An 18561-nucleotide genomic window follows, 5' to 3' on the forward strand; every position below is an offset into this window, starting at 1 on the left:
TTCCAGCAGGGCAACCGCTCTAAACATATATGCTCACCGGCCACTTTATTAGGTACACCTGTCCAACTGCTTCTTAACGCAAATTTCTAATCAGCCAATCACATGGCAGCAACTTAATGCATTTAGGTATGTAGATATGGTCAAGATGATCTGCTGCAGTTCAAACCAAGCATCAGAATGGGGAAGAAAGGTGATTTAAGTGACTTTGAACGTGGCATGGTTGTTGGTGCCAGATGGGCTGGTCTGGGTATTTCAGAAACTGCTGATCTACTGGGATTTTCATGCACTAACATCTCTAGGGACAATAGAAGATTGGTAAAACGTTGTCTGGTCTGATGAGTCTTGATTTCTGCTGCAACATTCGGATGGTAGGGTCAGAATTTGGCGTCAAAAACATGAAAGCACGGATCCATCCTGCCTTGTATCAACGGTGGTGGTGGTGTAATGGTGTAGGGGATATTTTCTTGGCACACTTTGGGCCCCTCAGTACCAATTGAGTATCGTGTCAACGCCACAGCCTACCTGACTATTTTTGCTGACCATGTCCATTCCTTTATGACCACAGTGTACCCATCTTCTGATGGTTACTTCCAGCAGGATAACATTCCATGTCATAAAGCACGAATCATCTCAGACTGGTTTCTTGAACATGACAATGAGTTCACTGCACTCAAATGGTCTCCACAGTCACCAGATCTCAATCCAATAGAGCACCTTTGGGATGTGGTGGAACGGGAGATTCGCAGCCGACAAATCTGCAGCATCTGTGTGATGCTATCATGTCAATATGGACCAAACTCTCTGAGGAATGTTTCCAGTACCGTTCTGAAGGCAAAAGGGGGTCCAACCCGGTACTAGCAAGGTGTACCTAATAAAGTGGCCGGAGAGTGTATATTACCGTTATACACATGTTAAAGCATATCTATATGTTAGAATGACCTAGTCAACGTCCAGACCTACATCTAAATGAGCATCTGCATTGAGGTTTGTGGTTGTAACATGAAAAAAACATTTAAAAAAAAAACTAATGAAGGTGGCTTTAAACATTAATGGATGTATATTATTCCCCTCCCAGCATATTAGGCATCTAACTCAAACATAATTTGATTGGCAGTTTTTTGGTTTTTGTTTTACAGCAAGCCTGAACTTTGTGAAATGTAAGACATTTTTCAGTTGACAATACAGTGGTCTTGTTTTGGTATGACCTTTTCATGGTTCTGAACATGCAGTTTACTTCGCATATGTATGCATTCATATGTAGTGCACCTCTTATGGAGCCACAGAAAGCTAAACATTTGCATATAGGCTGTAGGACTCCCCAGGAATTTAGTTATCGCTACTGATAATGTATGAAGTCCAAGGGATGCCTCTGAAATTAAAATATCTTCCATCTTAACTATGTTTTCAACAGACCCCTAAGAGACATGTGGACCATTTGTCTGCAGAGCAAAAAGCTGTCCTGAAAAAGTCCCCGCCTGGAGTGTTAACCCCGAAGGATGAAGGAACAGATGGACATGGGGAGGCTAAGAGGGTCACAAAACTTTCAGCGCCATATGTTCTCATCTCATCTCCCACAGTTCTCACCATATAATGCTTCAAGCCTGGGGTGAAACACAAAGGGTCTTTAATTATGCTTCATCACTGTAAGTTAAATTTCATGTTCTTGAACTAACAAAAACTCTAACACAACAGTAAATTTTATCAGCCTTAAGAGTTTCTCTTTATCATTCTTTATTTGCTTTACTCTTATTTCATTCAGAATATTTAGATATGGTGTAGAAAATATCTGATATTGAGATCCCTTAAATGTGAGTTTAAGATTAAAAGTAAAAAGTTAACAAGCTAGTAAAATTACAAAAGGTTTTTATTTCATAACCCTCTGGTGGCGGTTAGAGCAGTGCCAAACAAATTAGCTCTCACTTTGAATAACTGTGGAAATCACTTGCAGCAAATGTGCAGAACAGAACTTGGAGTGGCGTCATTCAGCCATCTGCAAGAGGAAGGAAGACACTTTCTTCCAAGGATCCATTCATTGGAAGTCCACTGCTTGCTTAAAATAAATTACCATACAGCTGATGTTCTACCCCAGGGGTGAAAAGACCCAGCTAAGGGGCTTTAGTTTAAGAAAAAGGGCCCCAAAGACTGCATTGCATTGCTCCACTGCCTCATTGTACTCTTTAGGTGAACTCCATATGTCCCCCTAGTGGCTAGTGTTGCAGTATGAACCCTGACCCAGCATGCCATATTGGTGTGTTAGGCTAAAGATGAATTGTTCCCAGTTGTCTAGACTGCTTAAATCATTGGGACATCTCATTAAATTAGATAGTGGAAATAGTTTCACTCATAAAGAGGCACCCAAAAGTGTTCACACCCCTTGTGAAATTACAAAGTTTTGAGACGAAAAAAAAGAATCCAGGATGAATAATTTGATATCTTTTTACATGTTCAATGTGAAATATATCCTGTATATGCAACATGTAGACAATGAGAATGAAAACATGAACTTTCTTCAACTACTACTCTTTTCCTTTCCTATACTTATCCAGACCCAAAAATGAGTCCATACTTTTTTTTTTTTAAGGAACCTTGAATTTTATACATCAGTGCCAGAAATCTTTGTAACATATGACCTGAATGATTGAAAAACAGATCCTGAATGTCAGTCATCAGTTTACGGTTTTCTTGCTAAAACGAGCAATTTTGTTCAAACTACAACTAAAAGCCACATAACACCAGTTTGCCTTTTTCAGGCTTGAGACATGTTTCTTATACTCATTCTGATTCATTATATGAAATACAAAAATGTCTTTAGAAATGAAATAAGCGAGAGTTGCGTAAAAGCAAACAATGCATGTACAAGAGATCATTAAATACTATTTATTTACTCTTAAAATAGTTTCTTTTTGTTCTACATACACAATGTCACGGAAGTCAGGGTCTTGCAGAAGCAACAAGGAGAAAAAAAACATTTCTTGCTAGTGAAAAATACTGAGTCAAACTGAATAAAAACAACAGAGGAGCAAAGCTGAATTAGCTACAATAAGCAAAATTTCTGACCTGGATAAAAAAAAAAAAGTCTTGTTAAACATGCAATGTAAAATCACAGTCGGGCATCCCTGCCATGTAGTCTGATGATACTGTTAATGACGTGTAATGTCTCACTAACAAGCTAAAAGAAAGATTTTTCAAGCAGAAAAAATAAAGAAGCTGCGATAAGTGGAAATAACTGGCCAAATAAAACAAAAAATTTTCTATAAAACAATAATCTATCATATTTTTTTCCAAAACAGCGTATTTCCAAATTTAGACTTGAATGCATAAACTGACTTAAAACGGAAACAAACTAAGAACATAAATTCCATTTAGACTTTGGTTTAGATTGTTAAAATTTTTTATTTCCCCTTTCTGTTATTAGCCAAAGTTCATTTATAAATTCTCAAACATGGCGTAGGAAAGTAAATGTTATTTAATGCATTACCAGAAAAAAAAAAGTTAGCAAAAGTTGTCTATTGATTAAAATTCACCAGCTTCATTGCAGTCCAGTGTGGAGGACAAGGTATGATTGCAGGGAAGAAGCACGAAGGCCCTGAGACCGAAGGGGAAAAAAAACACATCAAATGTCTCACAACGCCTCACACATGAGCACAAACTCAACACCCCTTTTACTTTTTTATACGTATTTATATATGTGCTTAATTTATAACCATTATTAAAATATATTTGTGGTTGAGACTGCAAAATCTACTGCTCTGTAAAGTTAAAATAACAGGCTTTGTACATTTCTTAAAAAGAAAATAGTGCACATTTCAAGGCAATTAGACCATTTTGCTTTGCTGTATTCAAGGGAAGAAACATTTCCTGTTTTTAAAAAGGGTTTCCCAGAGTTTTTTTTTTCTTTAAGGAGTATGCACCCGTTCAAGAGAAGCATGCAAAACAGTAAAAACAGAGCCAGCACTGCGAGGTCATACATTCACTGATAACAAGTCTCTCAGATGAAAACGCAGCTTCCATTACAACTCAAAACTAAACTAAAAGAATGGATTCTTTGCCAGCTCACAGGCTCCACCTGCCATTTATATGTGGAAATGAACCAAATGTTTTACTGATGGAACTAAAACCAGCACTGCACTCGTCCTTTGTGGTACAGATGTAACAGCAGAAAAACCTGTAAATATGTTATAAAAGGAACGTCGGGGCTGGTTTAAGACATGCTCCACCCCAATCACATCTGGCCCTAGCATCCATCCTGAGTGATCCAATCAACTGGATTATAATTTAACTCATGGAAGCATATGCTGTATTCTGCATCGGTATATAAAATGATTAATTTTCACGTAGTGCTGTGCGTGCAGGATATCTGTGCGCAGTCAAAAGCAATTAGACGTTTTACTGAGGGGTCAAAATTAGCGATGCAATGAACAAACGTTTCCTGCCTGACACAGATTACAGGTTTTCATAGAGGTATAGCCTACTGACTCAAGAGTTTGACCTATTCTATTTTTTTCTCCTACATATAAACACACAAAAGAGCAAAAAGTTGCTGCAGGCTCTATGACAGAGGTAATACTTGAACACAACAGAAAATGAAGGAATTACAGCATTAACACCATTTGTGTATCAAAGTATATGTCATTAACCTTTATCTGATCTATATTAAACTAAAACCAAACAGAGCATCAATGTACATGTTGCTGGTTGATGAGTTTAAAACAAAAAGCATTCGAGTTCTTCTTTTTGATGCATTCAATGTAAAGAAAAAAAATGTTTTATTTTTTCCATTAGACCCAAAAATCACAGATCTAAGACGGTCAAGTAAAAACCGGCTGATTCCGATCTCTGGCCGATTAAATTGTGCATACAGTTAAGATGCTGACCTTTGTAGACTCCTACATTGTTTGCTCACCTCTACTTCTCTCGTATTTAAGCTACAAAACTATCCACATCAAAAATGTCATAAATCAAACGACTCAACAAAAATTAGATTCAGGTGAACCTTAACCATAATGAAGTAGGTTATTGCTAAAGTGATTAAATGTATCTGTTGTTACAGAAACATCAGCAGACAAGTTGTTTGGTGCTCAGCAGGCAGCCAACTCTGACCTGGCTGAGCGTTTGGTTACATTTAAAGCAGGTAATAGAGCTCGCTCAGGATGGATGTTAATGCCTGATGTAAACCGCCGTTGCCAAACCTCGTCTACTTACATCTGGATCAATCAGAACAGATGTTTAGTTCAGGTCTGAACAGCGACTTTGTCTTTCTATACAAATGTCTGAGTTTACAGCAGATTATCACTCCTTTATATCTTAGAAGCTCAGTTAAAAAAAACTGGTCATGTCAAACTATTTAATAATGACTCGATTTGTTTTGTTAATGAAAAGTCAAGAAATGGTAATGTCCTGTGGGTTATTGATTAGTGAGCTTTAAAGACATGACACTTGGATGTAAATCTGACAGAGCCAAAAGATCCATGGCGTTATTTCTTCTCTCATTTAACTCTTAACCAATTTTGTAACATTTCCCTTATGATACAACTAAAACCCTCCCTGAAAGGATGGAAGCAGGTGGTGCCTCTTTTGGACACTGTGCAAAGCAAACTATGAATGCTAAATGATTTGAACGCACATCCAGTGTGGAGACCTCTAAAAAGAAACCTGCAGAACCCCCCCCACCCCATCTCGATCGGTTACTGTTACCATACATTTACGTTGTGCTGCACTAAAACCAAAAAAAAAAACCAAAACCAAAAAAAAAAAAAAAAACCATTCCAGATTAAGCTTGATTTTGAATGCCGCTGACAAAGAAAAATCAGGTCTAAAACATCCCACTCGAAGTCAACAGCACTGTTGTGAACCTGACAAAATCTAAAAGCAGCAGCGCAAAGTGCTTTAACTTGCGAGCACAAATTATCTACCCAACTCGGGTATTGAGACATGAAGGTAATAAATGATGGGAGGATATTGCTATCATGAACAGATAACCCCACTCTTGTAAGTTTCAACTTGCACTTACAGCACTGTGCCATTTCATTACAGCTAGATCATAGTTTGAGAAGCAGAGATTGGGGAATCACATCAGTAGAATGGCTTTGATAAACAGAATGTTAAAAATAGGAGTCCAAGAGAACAAGGAGTCTATGAGCAGGTAAGGGAGAGGCTGCAATTTATTGATTTCAGCCTAAATGACACTAGGCAGGGGGTATGAACAGTTTTAAAGTAGATATTTGTGCCCAGCGTCCTCGTCCAATGTGAGGTCCACCACTTCGGGAGGGGAGACCCAGTTAGGGCGAGGGGAGACATTAGTCCACAGCTGTGATTGATTTGTGCTGTTTAACTGATCCACTGAATTTTCCTTCCAGGAAGACAAACTCTTTATCACCCCTCCGCATGGATGGGCGCATCTGGATATGAAAAAGAGAAAAAAAATTCAAAACTGCATCAAGTGTGGGGTCAGTTTGAAGCAAACAAGAAAAAGAAACAACTCTGCTTTACCGTGCATTCTCCTGTACTCCGACTATTTCCACCTCACTGTCTGAGGAAGCAACTTTAATCTGGCCTTTGTGTTGAAAGCTCTCCTTGTGCGATAGCTCTGCCTCCATATGGCCTGAAATATATAAGAGGGACAGACACATCAGGAGGAGGATCAAAGCAGTAGAGGGCTTCAGGCCTTGCTGACAACACGAAGACTGCGGCTGCTTTGACAGAGACAAAAACAAAACAATGAGACAGTTGCTTTTCAAAAACTGATTGGATAAGAGGAAGCAAATCAGCAGATGGAAGACTTAATTCTTGCTTTGAGGAAGCAGCGCATCTGTTTTTTAGCAACATCAAATGATAAACCAGGGCTGTTCGTGTGTGGGGTGAAGTGTACTTCAAAGGCCTCTCACCGAGATTAAAAAAGCCCCGTTTCCCCACCGTTGCTTATGGAAGACACCCAGGCCCCCTTTTAAAGTCACCGCACTTCACTGAGAGGAAATTATCAGTTCGGATACACCGGGGTTTGTAACTGACCTGAGATTGAGCTCAGAGCTCTTATACACCCAGAGAGTGCTGCCATGTCCTGGCCTCTGTGTGTTTTTAGCTCATGCCTTATCACCGTAGGCCGGACTGTCTCCACACTCATACTCTCCTGGTTAGAATCAGTGTCTGAAATATCATAGTGACCCACTACCGGAGGCCCGTCTGCAGGAGACAAAGAAAACACTTCATTATTCAAACCATGCCTTTAGGGGATAGTTGGGTTAAGCTTGGAACCGAGTGGACGCTGCATCTACAGCATCTTCAAGTTGCATTAAAAATAACCCATAAAAATTAAAATCCCCCCCTCATATGCTTGAAAGCAGCTGTTGTGCTGTTAAATATGCACAACTTAAACTATTGATTATTAGTTGTGCATTTATGTTAGCACAAATAAACGGTCTGCAGCAGCAGCGTTTTTTTGTATTTATTTATTGGTTTTAAAATAACAGCCATCCACATAAAAACTACACTAGTTTTTACAAAACACCTAAAAATAACCTTGCTCTGAATGAAACACAGTTAAGATGATAAATAGCCAAACAACAAAAGAGTAACTGTGGAAGAGCAGGAGCACGTCTTTAATCAACCCTGTAAAGAGAGTCCCTTAGAGTGATGTGCACTGTTATCCAGACATTGGTGTAGGTGTTTCAGCAGGTTTGTCTGGACCACATGTACAATGAGAGAAGTTGTGAATAACTGACAGTAGGAAGATATACTTCTACCGTGTTAACCGGGGAAACAGAGCTCCTCCAAATATAAAGGTCATGTTTTAATTATACAAAAAGGACTAATGTAAACCAGGAGAGTCTCTTTGGTAAACAATGGACTGTCCTTTAGTCTTTTCAATGCACATTTTGATTGTATGCACCACGTTTTCCTCATTGTGTTGGCAAAATCGGCAAAAAGGAAGATGCCGGATCCATTTAAATCCAAAGCAGCAAAAGAAAAAGGATGCAGTCCTACCTTAAAAACCACATTCATCACTATCTGAAACAAAACCACAGGGCAAGGAGAAACAATTCAAGTGATAAAATGTCCCGTCAGTCACCATTCGTATCAGCGTTAAGCGCAGATATACCTTGCACACATGCTTCTGATGACAACTAATTAGGCCTTGCACTACATAGTTATATAATCACATGCAAACAGATGGGACAGTCATTTACATACAAAACATTTCTTAAAATCCCAGCTATGGAAACTGATGGGCCAAGGATTCCAATCACAACCGTCTGATATTTCATGTTGTTAGCAGTGTTGTGTGTTACAGAGGTTACTCTAATGGTCATATACGGTAACTTGCAAAAGTATTCATAGTCCTTCAAAGTTTTACACACTTACTGGAATTGTATGTGATTCACAAACATAAAGCAGAGCATACTTGTGAACTGACGAGAAAATTATGCATGGTTTAAAAATTTGTTGTATCTGGCAAAGGATTTACAGGTCCTTCTCAAAATATTAGCATATTGTGATAAAGTTCATTATTTTCTATAATGTAATGATGAAAATTTAACATTCATATATTTTAGATTCATTGCCCACTAACTGAAATATTTCAGGTCTTTTATTGTCTTAATACGAATGATTGTGGCATACAGCTCATGAAAACCCAAAATTCCTATCTCACAAAATTAGCATATTTCATCCGACCAATAAAAGAAAAGTGTTTTTAATACAAAAAAACGTCAACCTTCAAATAATCATGTACAGTTATGCACTCAATACTTGGTCGGGAATCCTTTTGCAGAAATTACTGCTTCAATGCGGCGTGGCATGGAGACAATCAGCCTGTGGCACTGCTGAGGTCTTATGGAGGCCCAGGATGCTTCGATAGCGGCCTTTAGCTCATCCAGAGTGTTGGGTCTTGAGTCTCTCAACATTCTCTTCACAATATCCCACAGATTCTCTATGGGGTTCAGGTCAGGAGAGTTGGCAGGCCAATTGAGCACAGTGATACCATGGTCAGTAAACCATTTACCAGTGGTTTTGGCACTGTGAGCAGGTGCCAGGTCGTGCTGAAAAATGAAATCTTCATCTCCATAAAGCTTTTCAGCAGATGGAAGCATGAAGTGCTCCAAAATCTCCTGATAGCTAGCTGCATTGACCCTGCCCTTGATAAAACACAGTGGACCAACACCAGCAGCTGACACGGCACCCCAGACCATCACTGACTGTGGGTACTTGACACTGGACTTCTGGCATTTCCTTCTCCCCAGTCTTCCTCCAGACTCTGGCACCTTGATTTCCGAAGGACATGCAGAATTTGCTTTCATCCAAAACAAGTACTTTGGACCACTGAGCAACAGTCCAGTGCTGCTTCTCTGTAGCCCAGGTCAGGCGCTTCTGCCGCTGTTTCTGGTTCAAAAGTGGCTTGACCTGGGGAATGCGGCACCTGTAGCCCATTTCCTGCACACGCCTGTGCACGGTGGTTCTGGATGTTTCTACTCCAGACTCAGTCCACTGCTTCCGCAGGTCCCCCAAAGTCTGGAATCGGCCCTTCTCCACAATCTTCCTCAGGGTCCGGTCACCTCTTCTCGTTGTGCAGCGTTTTCTGCCACACTTTTTCCTTCCCACAGACTTCCCACTGAGGTGCCTTGATACAGCACTCTGGGAACAGCCTATTCGTTCAGAAATTTCTTTCTGTGTCTTACCCTCTTGCTTGAGGGTGTCAATAGTGGCCTTCTGGACAGCAGTCAGGTCGGCAGTCTTACCCATGATTGGGGTTTTGAGTGATGAACCAGGCTGGGAGTTTTAAAGGCCTCAGGAATCTTTTGCAGGTGTTTAGAGTTAACTCGTTGATTCAGATGATTAGGTTCATAGCTCGTTTAGAGACCCTTTTAATGATATGCTAATTTTGTGAGATAGGAATTTTGGGTTTTCATGAGCTGTATGCCAAAATCATCCATATTAAGACAATAAAAGACCTGAAATATTTCAGTTAGTGTGCAATGAATCTAAAATATATGAATGTTACATTTTCATCATGACATTATGGAAAATAATGAACTTTATCACAATATGCTAATATTTTTTGAGAAGGACCTGTATATGGTCTTAACAAAAAACAGACAATGTGTTACATGGCAGTGGCAGCATCGTGCAGTGGGGGTGGGGGGCATGAAACCCGTCAGACTGGATAGAAAGACAGTTTTTTTGGCCTACATGCAGAGTGTTATGTGTGTGGCAGAGAATTAACCCTAACACACCGGTCCCATTTCAAAACATGGTAGGTGATGATGCTTTTCTAAGGGAGAAAAAGGAAAGCTTGTCAGAGCTGATGGGAATACAGATTGAGCTATATACAGGGTATTCCCAGAAGAACACCTGAGGTGGCGGCTCACTCGCAAAAACGTCCAACATACAGTCTAGCTGGACTGGATTCAAAACATATTTATGTGTTAGAATGACCTAGCCAAAGTCCAGATCTAAATCCAATTGAAAATCTGTTGCAAGATTTAAAAACTGGGAAATCCATCTAATCTACCTGAGCTTGAGCCGTTGTGCCAAAGGCCATAGACAGAAATTTCAACCTCTAGATGTGTAAAGCTGTTGCAGGCACGTTTACATAATTAGTTAAGACATTTACCTTATTTGTAATAAGATTTTTAAACCACGTATCATTTCCCTGCCACTTCAAAATTTATGCACCACTTTCTGATGGTCTATCACATGAAATCCCATTAAAATGCAATAAGGCCTGCGGCCATGAGAAAACAGGAAATCCAATGGTTTTCAATACTTTTACAAGGCACTGTACGTTATTCAGTGTAGTGTAAGAAAAGTTTTGAGGAGTGTTTCCCATAAGACCACAGAAGACGAACCAGAGGTGGCCGCATTATAATTCAGATCAGTCTGTTGTTCCTTCCCTTTATCTTTTTTAGAAATAATCTGTAAACATTATCATGCTCCATATTGCAGCTCTATCACTTCAGTTGATCCTAAGGTTGAAGCTACTTAAACACAGTCTCATGGAGCTCAAGGCCAAGCTTGGAGGCAAAGCCAGTGCAAACCAAACACAACAAGGCAAATACATCAATGACAATTTGACACTCCTGACCTTGCAGCTAACTGCCACACAATTATCTAGCACTTTTTCTGAAGTCCACAGTCTGTAAAGGTTGACAAAAAAAACAAAAAACTAGTAAATAACTTTTCTCCCTCAGTAGCTTCATGTTGCTACAAAAAACAAAAAAACAGCAATTGAAACAAATGTAACAGAAAGGCCAACATTAAAATAGCTTACAAGCAGAAAACATCATTTATGGTAATTATATTGCATTTATATTTATAGGAAAATTTATGATAAATGTTCTGCTGTTAGTAAAGCTATGCCACCAAGATAAAGAGCTGTTGCAAGAGCTTCCTGAACCATTTGCAAGCTTGGTGCAAATAGGCAAATAAATCATGAACAATGTGGAGTGTTAAACCTGATTGCTACAGAAACAGCACTGAAATGCTTTATGACAAGGCACATGCCATTTACTCAGCAGCACCCCGCCTAGTACTGTAATACCTTCTGCCCAGGTGCCGTAATGCGCATTTTAGTATGAATTAGATACTTTGTGTTTGAACAGCTGATAAATGAGAACAAGCAAGCCAAACAACCTATATTGGAATAACAGCCCTGATTGATTTATCAGTGTTGTAAAAGAGTCAGTGACCGTGTCACAGAAGCAGCAGAAATCAAACAGCTGAGTTGGATAACTCTGAATGTCAAATCTCACAGTGATTCAGTGCCAACAGAAACACTGAGCACAAGGTCTACACAGAGGCAAGTTCCAATGACCAGCTCAGGTCTGGATGCTGTTATTCGTGTATTTGCTAAGAGACCCCCACATCATTTAACTATTATAACGGACAGCCACGCTTTTTAGCATCAACTAGTTTCTAGATTCTGTGAATAAAACTACAGGAACTGAAGCAGACTCTAAACATTCAAGAGACCAGGATCTGGAACACCTAAATTCCCATTCTGAGCGACAGCTTCAGGGAGGATGTTATTGTTGTTCATGGGAGTGGGAGTGAGACTGTTGCTCTCTCGTGCCAGCATGTAGGCAGCCATAGTCTCTGCAGACTCTGACGATGGCAAAAAAGAGCTTGGGGGCGACAGCTGAGCCACTTGCTGCCCCTCAGGGGCGTCACTTGAGCGCTTGGACGAATCGTTGTCCGAGTCGAGGTGAGCCAGCTTTTCCATCCAGATGCGGAAGCGCTCCTCAGTCTGGCGCTGCATTACAGCAAAACGTGTCATGGCCTCCTCCAGAACGCTGCCGATGCCGTTCCTGTCCCACGAACTGGTGTCCAGCAGCCCATGAATCTGGGCTCCCACTCTGGATCTCTCCGACGCACGTCTGAAGCCAGCTTTAAAGACATTGAGGCCAAGCCATAAGAAAATACAGTAGCACTTTCATGCTTCGGAGGTGGACTTGTGTATTAAAGAGAACATGAAGGTCTGTTTTGGGTTACGTGCAGATCGACTCGTTCATGCTGATGGACTACATCATGCAGTTGAAGCACTCAAATTGTTTCCGGGATGTAAAAAATGGCTGAAAAGATTCATGTACTAAGAGATACCTAGAGGAAGAAAACTGGATGTGTTGGTGACCAATTCAGGGATTATTGAGTGGGGAATACACTCATCCATCTAAAAGAAATTATTTGCAAATCTTTGGAGTCAGAAATGCTTAAGAAAAGTTTTTGAATACTAGTTAGCAAATGATTCTGGTCACTTCAACTCATACAAGCTTTTTAAAACAGAAAAACTACAAGTGTTAGCGTCTACTACAGACGGACTGAGAAATCAGCTGGTGACCAGAATTGGCAGATTTACAGCTTGTCCTGCCCTGCCTGGTGATTGGCCTATTGTAAACTCAAAAATCTGATCTGTTTCCGACCAGTGAAGGCCCCATACTGTTGTGCCGACAACATAGTAACTGTATCTTCTACAACATATGCCGTTTATTCAGGCAGCAAGACAGAGGGAGACTTTCAACAGACAACAGGAAGACTGAATGTATTATATATCTTTTAACTCCGGTCTGCTATGTAATATGTTGGATTTGGAATTGTTGGCAGTCTTTTGGAAATCTCTGATTTATGGTAAGGATCTACATTTTCCATGATTTCTACAGAGACTGTTTAAGTAATGCTAGCCAAACTAATGCATCAACTCAATAATAGAAGATCATAAAAAGTTGTAAAAAATATAAACTCCAAGTCAATTTTCCTGTTCTAAAATATTAGTAAACCTCCGTTTTACAGTGAATGCCCTCTCACATCAGTGTGACGTCCCCATCTGCTCCTAATATCAACATTTATTGACCGCTCACAACAGGAAGGCTAGAAAAAAAATAAATGCCATTCTTATATGACTGTTCTTAGAGAGAAATTGGAATCAGCCTAAAATTGCTACTGGCAGGTCAAAACTGTATGAGCCACAAAATTCTAATTGGTGCATTTCTACTGATTAACTTAGGGCTTTGATCAGTGCAGGATTTTTACACCTTACTTTAGCTCACAACATCTTCAGCAGCGTGTTTGCATCGATTGTCGTCTAATAGAAAAAAGGGCAACATGACTTTTTGAGAGTTACACCTAACCACTAACACTGTTTTGTAGTGATGTAGACATTCAGTGACTCCTAAATCAAAAATATTAGAAATAGCATTTTCAGGCAAAACCTAATAAAAATAAAAGTCAATGGCTTACGTTAACGCAGTAAGATTTTCAGTAAAGTCAGTTTGGAACAGAGGGTGAAAGTATCTCTGACTCATTTGTTAACACTGCAGATAGCACCTACGTTTTAAATAAGTATCAATCAGTGAGTTGAACAATGCCGACTACACTTCCAGCATGCATTGATGGGAAAGAACAGAGAAAACATGAAAAGTAAAAAAAGACACTGGATGTAGGCCATCTAACTAAGCTATGCATTTAAAGATGACACAAATGACTTTAGATGATGAATGGCAAAAAAAAACAAAAAAAACAAACAAAAAACCTTAAAACAATAGAAAACGAAAACATGGTGACTGATAAAACAAGCACAAAAAGCAAGCTTTGCAATACATTGACAGTATAAACTAAATATCAATTATATGTAAAACATTGCTATACATTTGGACTAAATCTGTACTGTCATGCAGGGAACCCCTCATTGTTAACCCGTGTGATTGATAACCAGTAGTTACAAATTCCTATGTGCTCTAATTTTCTGTTACACTGTGTATTTTATGGCAGTATTTTACACATGCAATCTGAATAGTTGGTACTGTTAACCAAGTATATTGCTGTGCTATGTGCATGTGGTAGGGTCATCGAGATTACCTGGAATATCTGTCTTGATTGTCTTGCTTCCTCCAGAAGTGTCATCATCGTCTGAGGAGCTGGTGCTGGAGTCACATGTGAGCTCACTGTCACTGGTGCTGCTGTCCTGCAGCAGGTTATACTTCTTCCGAGCCGCTGCTTCTCGTTTCTGCCTTAGCAGACGTATGCGCTCCTTGTGTTTCTGACTCCGATGACCTTTCACTTTTCCCAACTTGCCATTGGTTTGTTTTTCCTGCCCTGGTGCCATTGCTGTTGACTGGCAGCGGTTTTTCTTTGCAGCCATTGCGTTAGCAGGCATTTCACTCTCCGAATGTGATCGGCGAGACTTTCTGCCCCCTGAAGCTGTCTCTCTTTTTTCTGACTGACCAGGATCATTTGCAGTTTCCATACTACCCTCTTCTTCTCCGACAGGAGGAGCAGCACCTTCTTCCCCTGAGGAAAGTGTGTCTGAGTCAGCCAGGTGGCCACTGGAAGAAGGAGACAACATACAGGGATTCGAGGAGTCGCTTTCATAGATGTGACGCGAAACAGGCTTGTCACTCCCTGTAGAGGCATGTTGAGACTCTGGGGAGTCCCGACGAAGCTCCTTCATTAGGCATGGCATTGATAGGAGACTTTGCTCTCCCTCAGTATTCAAGGGGCTGTCCGCTTCCTTCTCCCTGGGGGGTGAACTTGTACTCGTGGTCGTCTCTGTTTTCAGTTGTTCATCCTGTTCTCCTTGAGCAGAAGCCGTAGCTGTCTGTGCTTCTTCAAGACACTCAGGTGGGCATGCAGCATCCAAAAATTCTTCTGCCTTTTCGGAATCAGCCATTTCTTGAGAAAGTTAAGACCAGAGCCCAAAGGTCCAAGAAATATGGACCAATGTGCCTGGACAGGAACTCACCAGCTGGAAATAAAAACAAATAAAAACACTGAACGATCAGATTAATCAAATTCATTCCCAAAGTTTGGACACACCTTCTCATTCAAAGAGTTTTCTTTATTTTCATGACTATGAATATTGTAGCTTCACACTGAAGGCATCAAAACTATGAATTAACACATGTGGAATTATATACTGAACAAAAAAGTGTGAAACAACTGAAAATATGTCTTATATTCTAGGTCCTTCAAAGTAGCCACCTTTTGCTTTGATTACTGCTTCACACACTCTTGGCATTCTGTTGATGATCTTCAAGAGGTAGTCACCTGAAATGGTTTTCCAACAGTCTTGAAGGAGTTCCCAGAGATGCTTAGCACTTGTTGGCCCTTTTGCCTTCACTCTGCGGTCCAGCTCACCCCAAACCATCTCGATTGGGTTCAGGTCCGGTGACTGTGAAGGGCAGGTTATCTGGCGCAGCAACCCATCACTCTCCTTCTTGGTCAAATAGCCCTTACACAGCCTGGAGGTGTGTTTGGGGTCATTGTCCTGTTGAAAAATAAATGATGGTCCAACTAAACACAAACCAGATGGAATAGCATGCCGCTGCAAGATGCTGTGGTAGCCATGCTGGTTCAATATGCCTTCAATTTTGAATAAATCCCCAACAGTGTCACCAGCAAAGCACCCCCACACCATCACACCTCCTCCTCCATGCTTCACGGTGGGAACCAGGCATGTAGACTCCATCCGTTCACCTCTTCTGCGCCGCACAAAGACACGGTGGTTGGAACCAAAGATGTCAAACTTGGACTCATCAGACCAAAGCACAGATTTCCACTGGTCTAATGTCCATTCCTTGTGTTCTTTAGCCCAAACAAGTCTCTTCTGCTTGTTGCCTGTCCTCAGCAGTGGTTTCCTAGCAGCTATTTTACCATGAAGGCCTGATTCACACAGTCTCCTCTTAACAGTTGTTCTAGAGATGTGTCTGCTGCTAGAACTCTGTGTAGCATTGACCTGTTCTCTAATCTGAGCTGCTGTTAACCTGTGATTTCTGAGGCTGGTAACTCGGATGAACTTATCGTCCGCAGCAGAGGTGACTCTTGGTGTTCCTTTCCTGGGGCGGTCCTCATGTGAGCCAGTTTCTTTGTAGCGCTTGATGGTTTTTGTGACTGCACTTGGGGACACTTTCAAAGTTTTCCCAATTGTTCGGACTGACTGACCTTCATTTCTTAAAGTAATGATGGCCACTCGTTTTTCTTTACTTAGCTGCTTTTTTCTTGCCATAATACAAATTCTAACAGTCTATTCAGTAGGACTATCAGCTGTGTACTGTATCCACTTCCTGCACAACACAACTGATGGTCCCAACCCCATTTATAAGGCTTGAAATCCCACTTATTAATCCTGACAGGGCACACCTGTGAAGTGAAAACCATTTCAGATGACTACCTCTTGAAGATCATCAACAGAATGCCAAGAGTGTGCTGAGCAGTAATCAAAGCAAAAGGTGGCTACTTTGAAGAAGCTAGAATATAAGACATATTTTCAGTTGTTTAACACTTTTTTGTTCAGTATATAATTCCACATGTGTTAATTCATAGTTTTGATGCCTTCAGTGTGAAGCTACAATATTTATAGTCATGAAAATAAAGACAAGTCTTTGAATGAGAAGGTGTGTCCAAATTTTTGGTCTGTACTGTACATATACACACACACACATAGATTTATTTCATGGTTGTGTCACGTAAAATTATTTAAATGGTCACTGCAGCTCATGAAGCAGAGCCTTACATTTGATTGGTTAGCCTGCACAGCCAATCACCTTCTTACCAATTATGTGTTGCAGCATGTAACCATGAAAAACGTAATAGTAAAGTAATGTAATATGCTATTTGTTAATAAAATAGACATTTTTATTTACAAATTTTTTTTAGTCACATTTTGTGCATTTTTTTGCAAAAATATTCTAGGGTAATATTTGCATATACAATTTGAGCACAAATTCAATGTTTTGTGCAAGCTCTAAATGTTATTCTGTTTGACCATGTGTTTATAATTTTTATTAGACGGTATATAATTTTATAATAAATACAGCATGTATTTAGGTTTTTAAAGGAAATCTGCAGATTTGAAAAAAGCATCTGCTACTGAGCATATCAAATTGTGAGTGTAAGCAGTTAAAGACGGGGTGTTTTTAAGTTTGTTTCAAAATGTCCAAATGGAAGTTGTGAGCCCCAAAGTATACAATCTACCCGCACTTTTCATTTGTCGTGCCCTTAAAGCTATCGTATCACTCACTCAAATAGACATTTTCTTCATATACAGTGTTAGCGCTAAGCAAAAGTCTACTTTATCATAATCATACCTACAAGCAAACAAACACACATTATTCACTTACACTGAAGCGCACATTAATACGCGTATTCACTTTTCTGATCCCGTTAAAATAAAACAAAAATAATATTAATACCTGTAGAATTACTTTCGTCAGTTTAGTCTTTGACTAAAGGCTAACGCAATCTTTTAGCTGCGCAGTGAAGCTTAGCTTGGTCAAAACCTTAACCTCCGCAAACTTGACTGGAAAAGCACAAGTCGTTAAAAAATCAGGTTGCAGGACAGCTGCACTGCAAGATCCTATAAATGGAAACGGTATCTACCCAGCCAGAGTGAGACTAGGCAGGTTGCAGGGTCAAGCCAGCAACTAGCAGCTAATGCTAGCAGCCAAAGTGCTAGCTTCCACATAGCAATCTATCGGTTAAGACTTACCACAGCGTTAGTTATTCGTACATCGAGGTCAGGCTTTTTGGCATTATCGGAAATCTTCGAATTTTCTTATTTGCACCGCAAACAGAGCACACAGCTGTATTCGACTTCTATATTTATAAATGGAAGATATTTCTGTGTATTTTGACGCAGTGCGCTCGCAGCTCTGTTAGCAGTCAGCCTGGTATTTTTTTTTTTAAAATGTCTCCATCGCTATATGCTGGACTTCCGGCCCGTCGTCGTGCTTGTACCTCCCGCAGGATGTAAATAGGTACTACAGGAAGTGTAGTTCAAGTTGTTTTTTGTTGCAAGTTGAAATCTTCCTTTCTGTTCCCATCCGTGCTGAGAAGCTCAAAAATCAGACAGTTTCATTAGCTGACTAATAATGTTTTTTTTATTTTACCATGACATACTCTGAAACATTTCATCCCAGTTAGTTTGGAAATCTTCCCTTCAATCATCTTCAATTATTAATTAATTGTCAAAACAGAAATAAAAGGAAGTGTCTGAAAGTTTTAACCAGTTTATTAATTTCTGATTTTCTGACTATCTTTTATAGTTTTTAAGTAACATAAACAATGATGGCTTACATT

General features: G+C 40.0%; 1 protein-coding gene across 3 annotated transcripts; it reads right to left on the bottom strand.

The window, feature by feature from the left end:
- Positions 1-2863: 2863 nt before the first annotated feature.
- On the bottom strand, positions 2864-18210 carry c8h18orf25 (chromosome 8 C18orf25 homolog). Of its 3 annotated transcripts, XM_047372582.1 has the most exons (5): positions 17972-18201; positions 14344-15229; positions 7009-7179; positions 6490-6601; positions 2864-6398 (listed from the first exon to the last, which is right to left on the bottom strand). In XM_047372582.1, the coding sequence occupies exons 2-5, from the start codon at positions 15152-15154 to the stop codon at positions 6209-6211; spliced, it is 1284 nt and encodes a 427-aa protein (XP_047228538.1). In that variant the 5' UTR covers positions 15155-15229; positions 17972-18201; the 3' UTR covers positions 2864-6208. The 3 variants fall into 3 exon arrangements, with proteins under 3 accessions (XP_047228538.1, XP_047228541.1, XP_047228540.1); XM_047372585.1 differs by lacking the exon at positions 7009-7179 and having other exon boundaries at positions 17972-18198; XM_047372584.1 differs by lacking the exons at positions 2864-6398; positions 6490-6601; positions 7009-7179 and adding an exon at positions 10021-12378 and having other exon boundaries at positions 17972-18210.
- Between the last annotated feature and the right edge of the window lie 351 nt (positions 18211-18561).

The sequence above is a fragment of the Girardinichthys multiradiatus genome, chromosome 8 (genome assembly GCF_021462225.1).
Source record: "Girardinichthys multiradiatus isolate DD_20200921_A chromosome 8, DD_fGirMul_XY1, whole genome shotgun sequence".
NCBI classification, from domain to species: Eukaryota; Metazoa; Chordata; class Actinopteri; order Cyprinodontiformes; family Goodeidae; genus Girardinichthys; species Girardinichthys multiradiatus.

Coding starts and splice junctions, on each gene's coding strand:
- c8h18orf25 (XM_047372582.1), bottom strand. CDS start 15,154: ATGGCTGATTCCGAAAAGGCAGAAGAATTTTTGGATGCTGCATGCCCA. Junction 7,180..14,343: donor AATCAAGACAGATATTCCAG/GTAATCTCGATG, acceptor TGTCTCCTGCAG/ACGGGCCTCCGGTAGTGGGT. Junction 6,399..6,489: donor GGAGTACAGGAGAATGCACG/GTAAAGCAGAGT, acceptor TTTCATATCCAG/ATGCGCCCATCCATGCGGAG.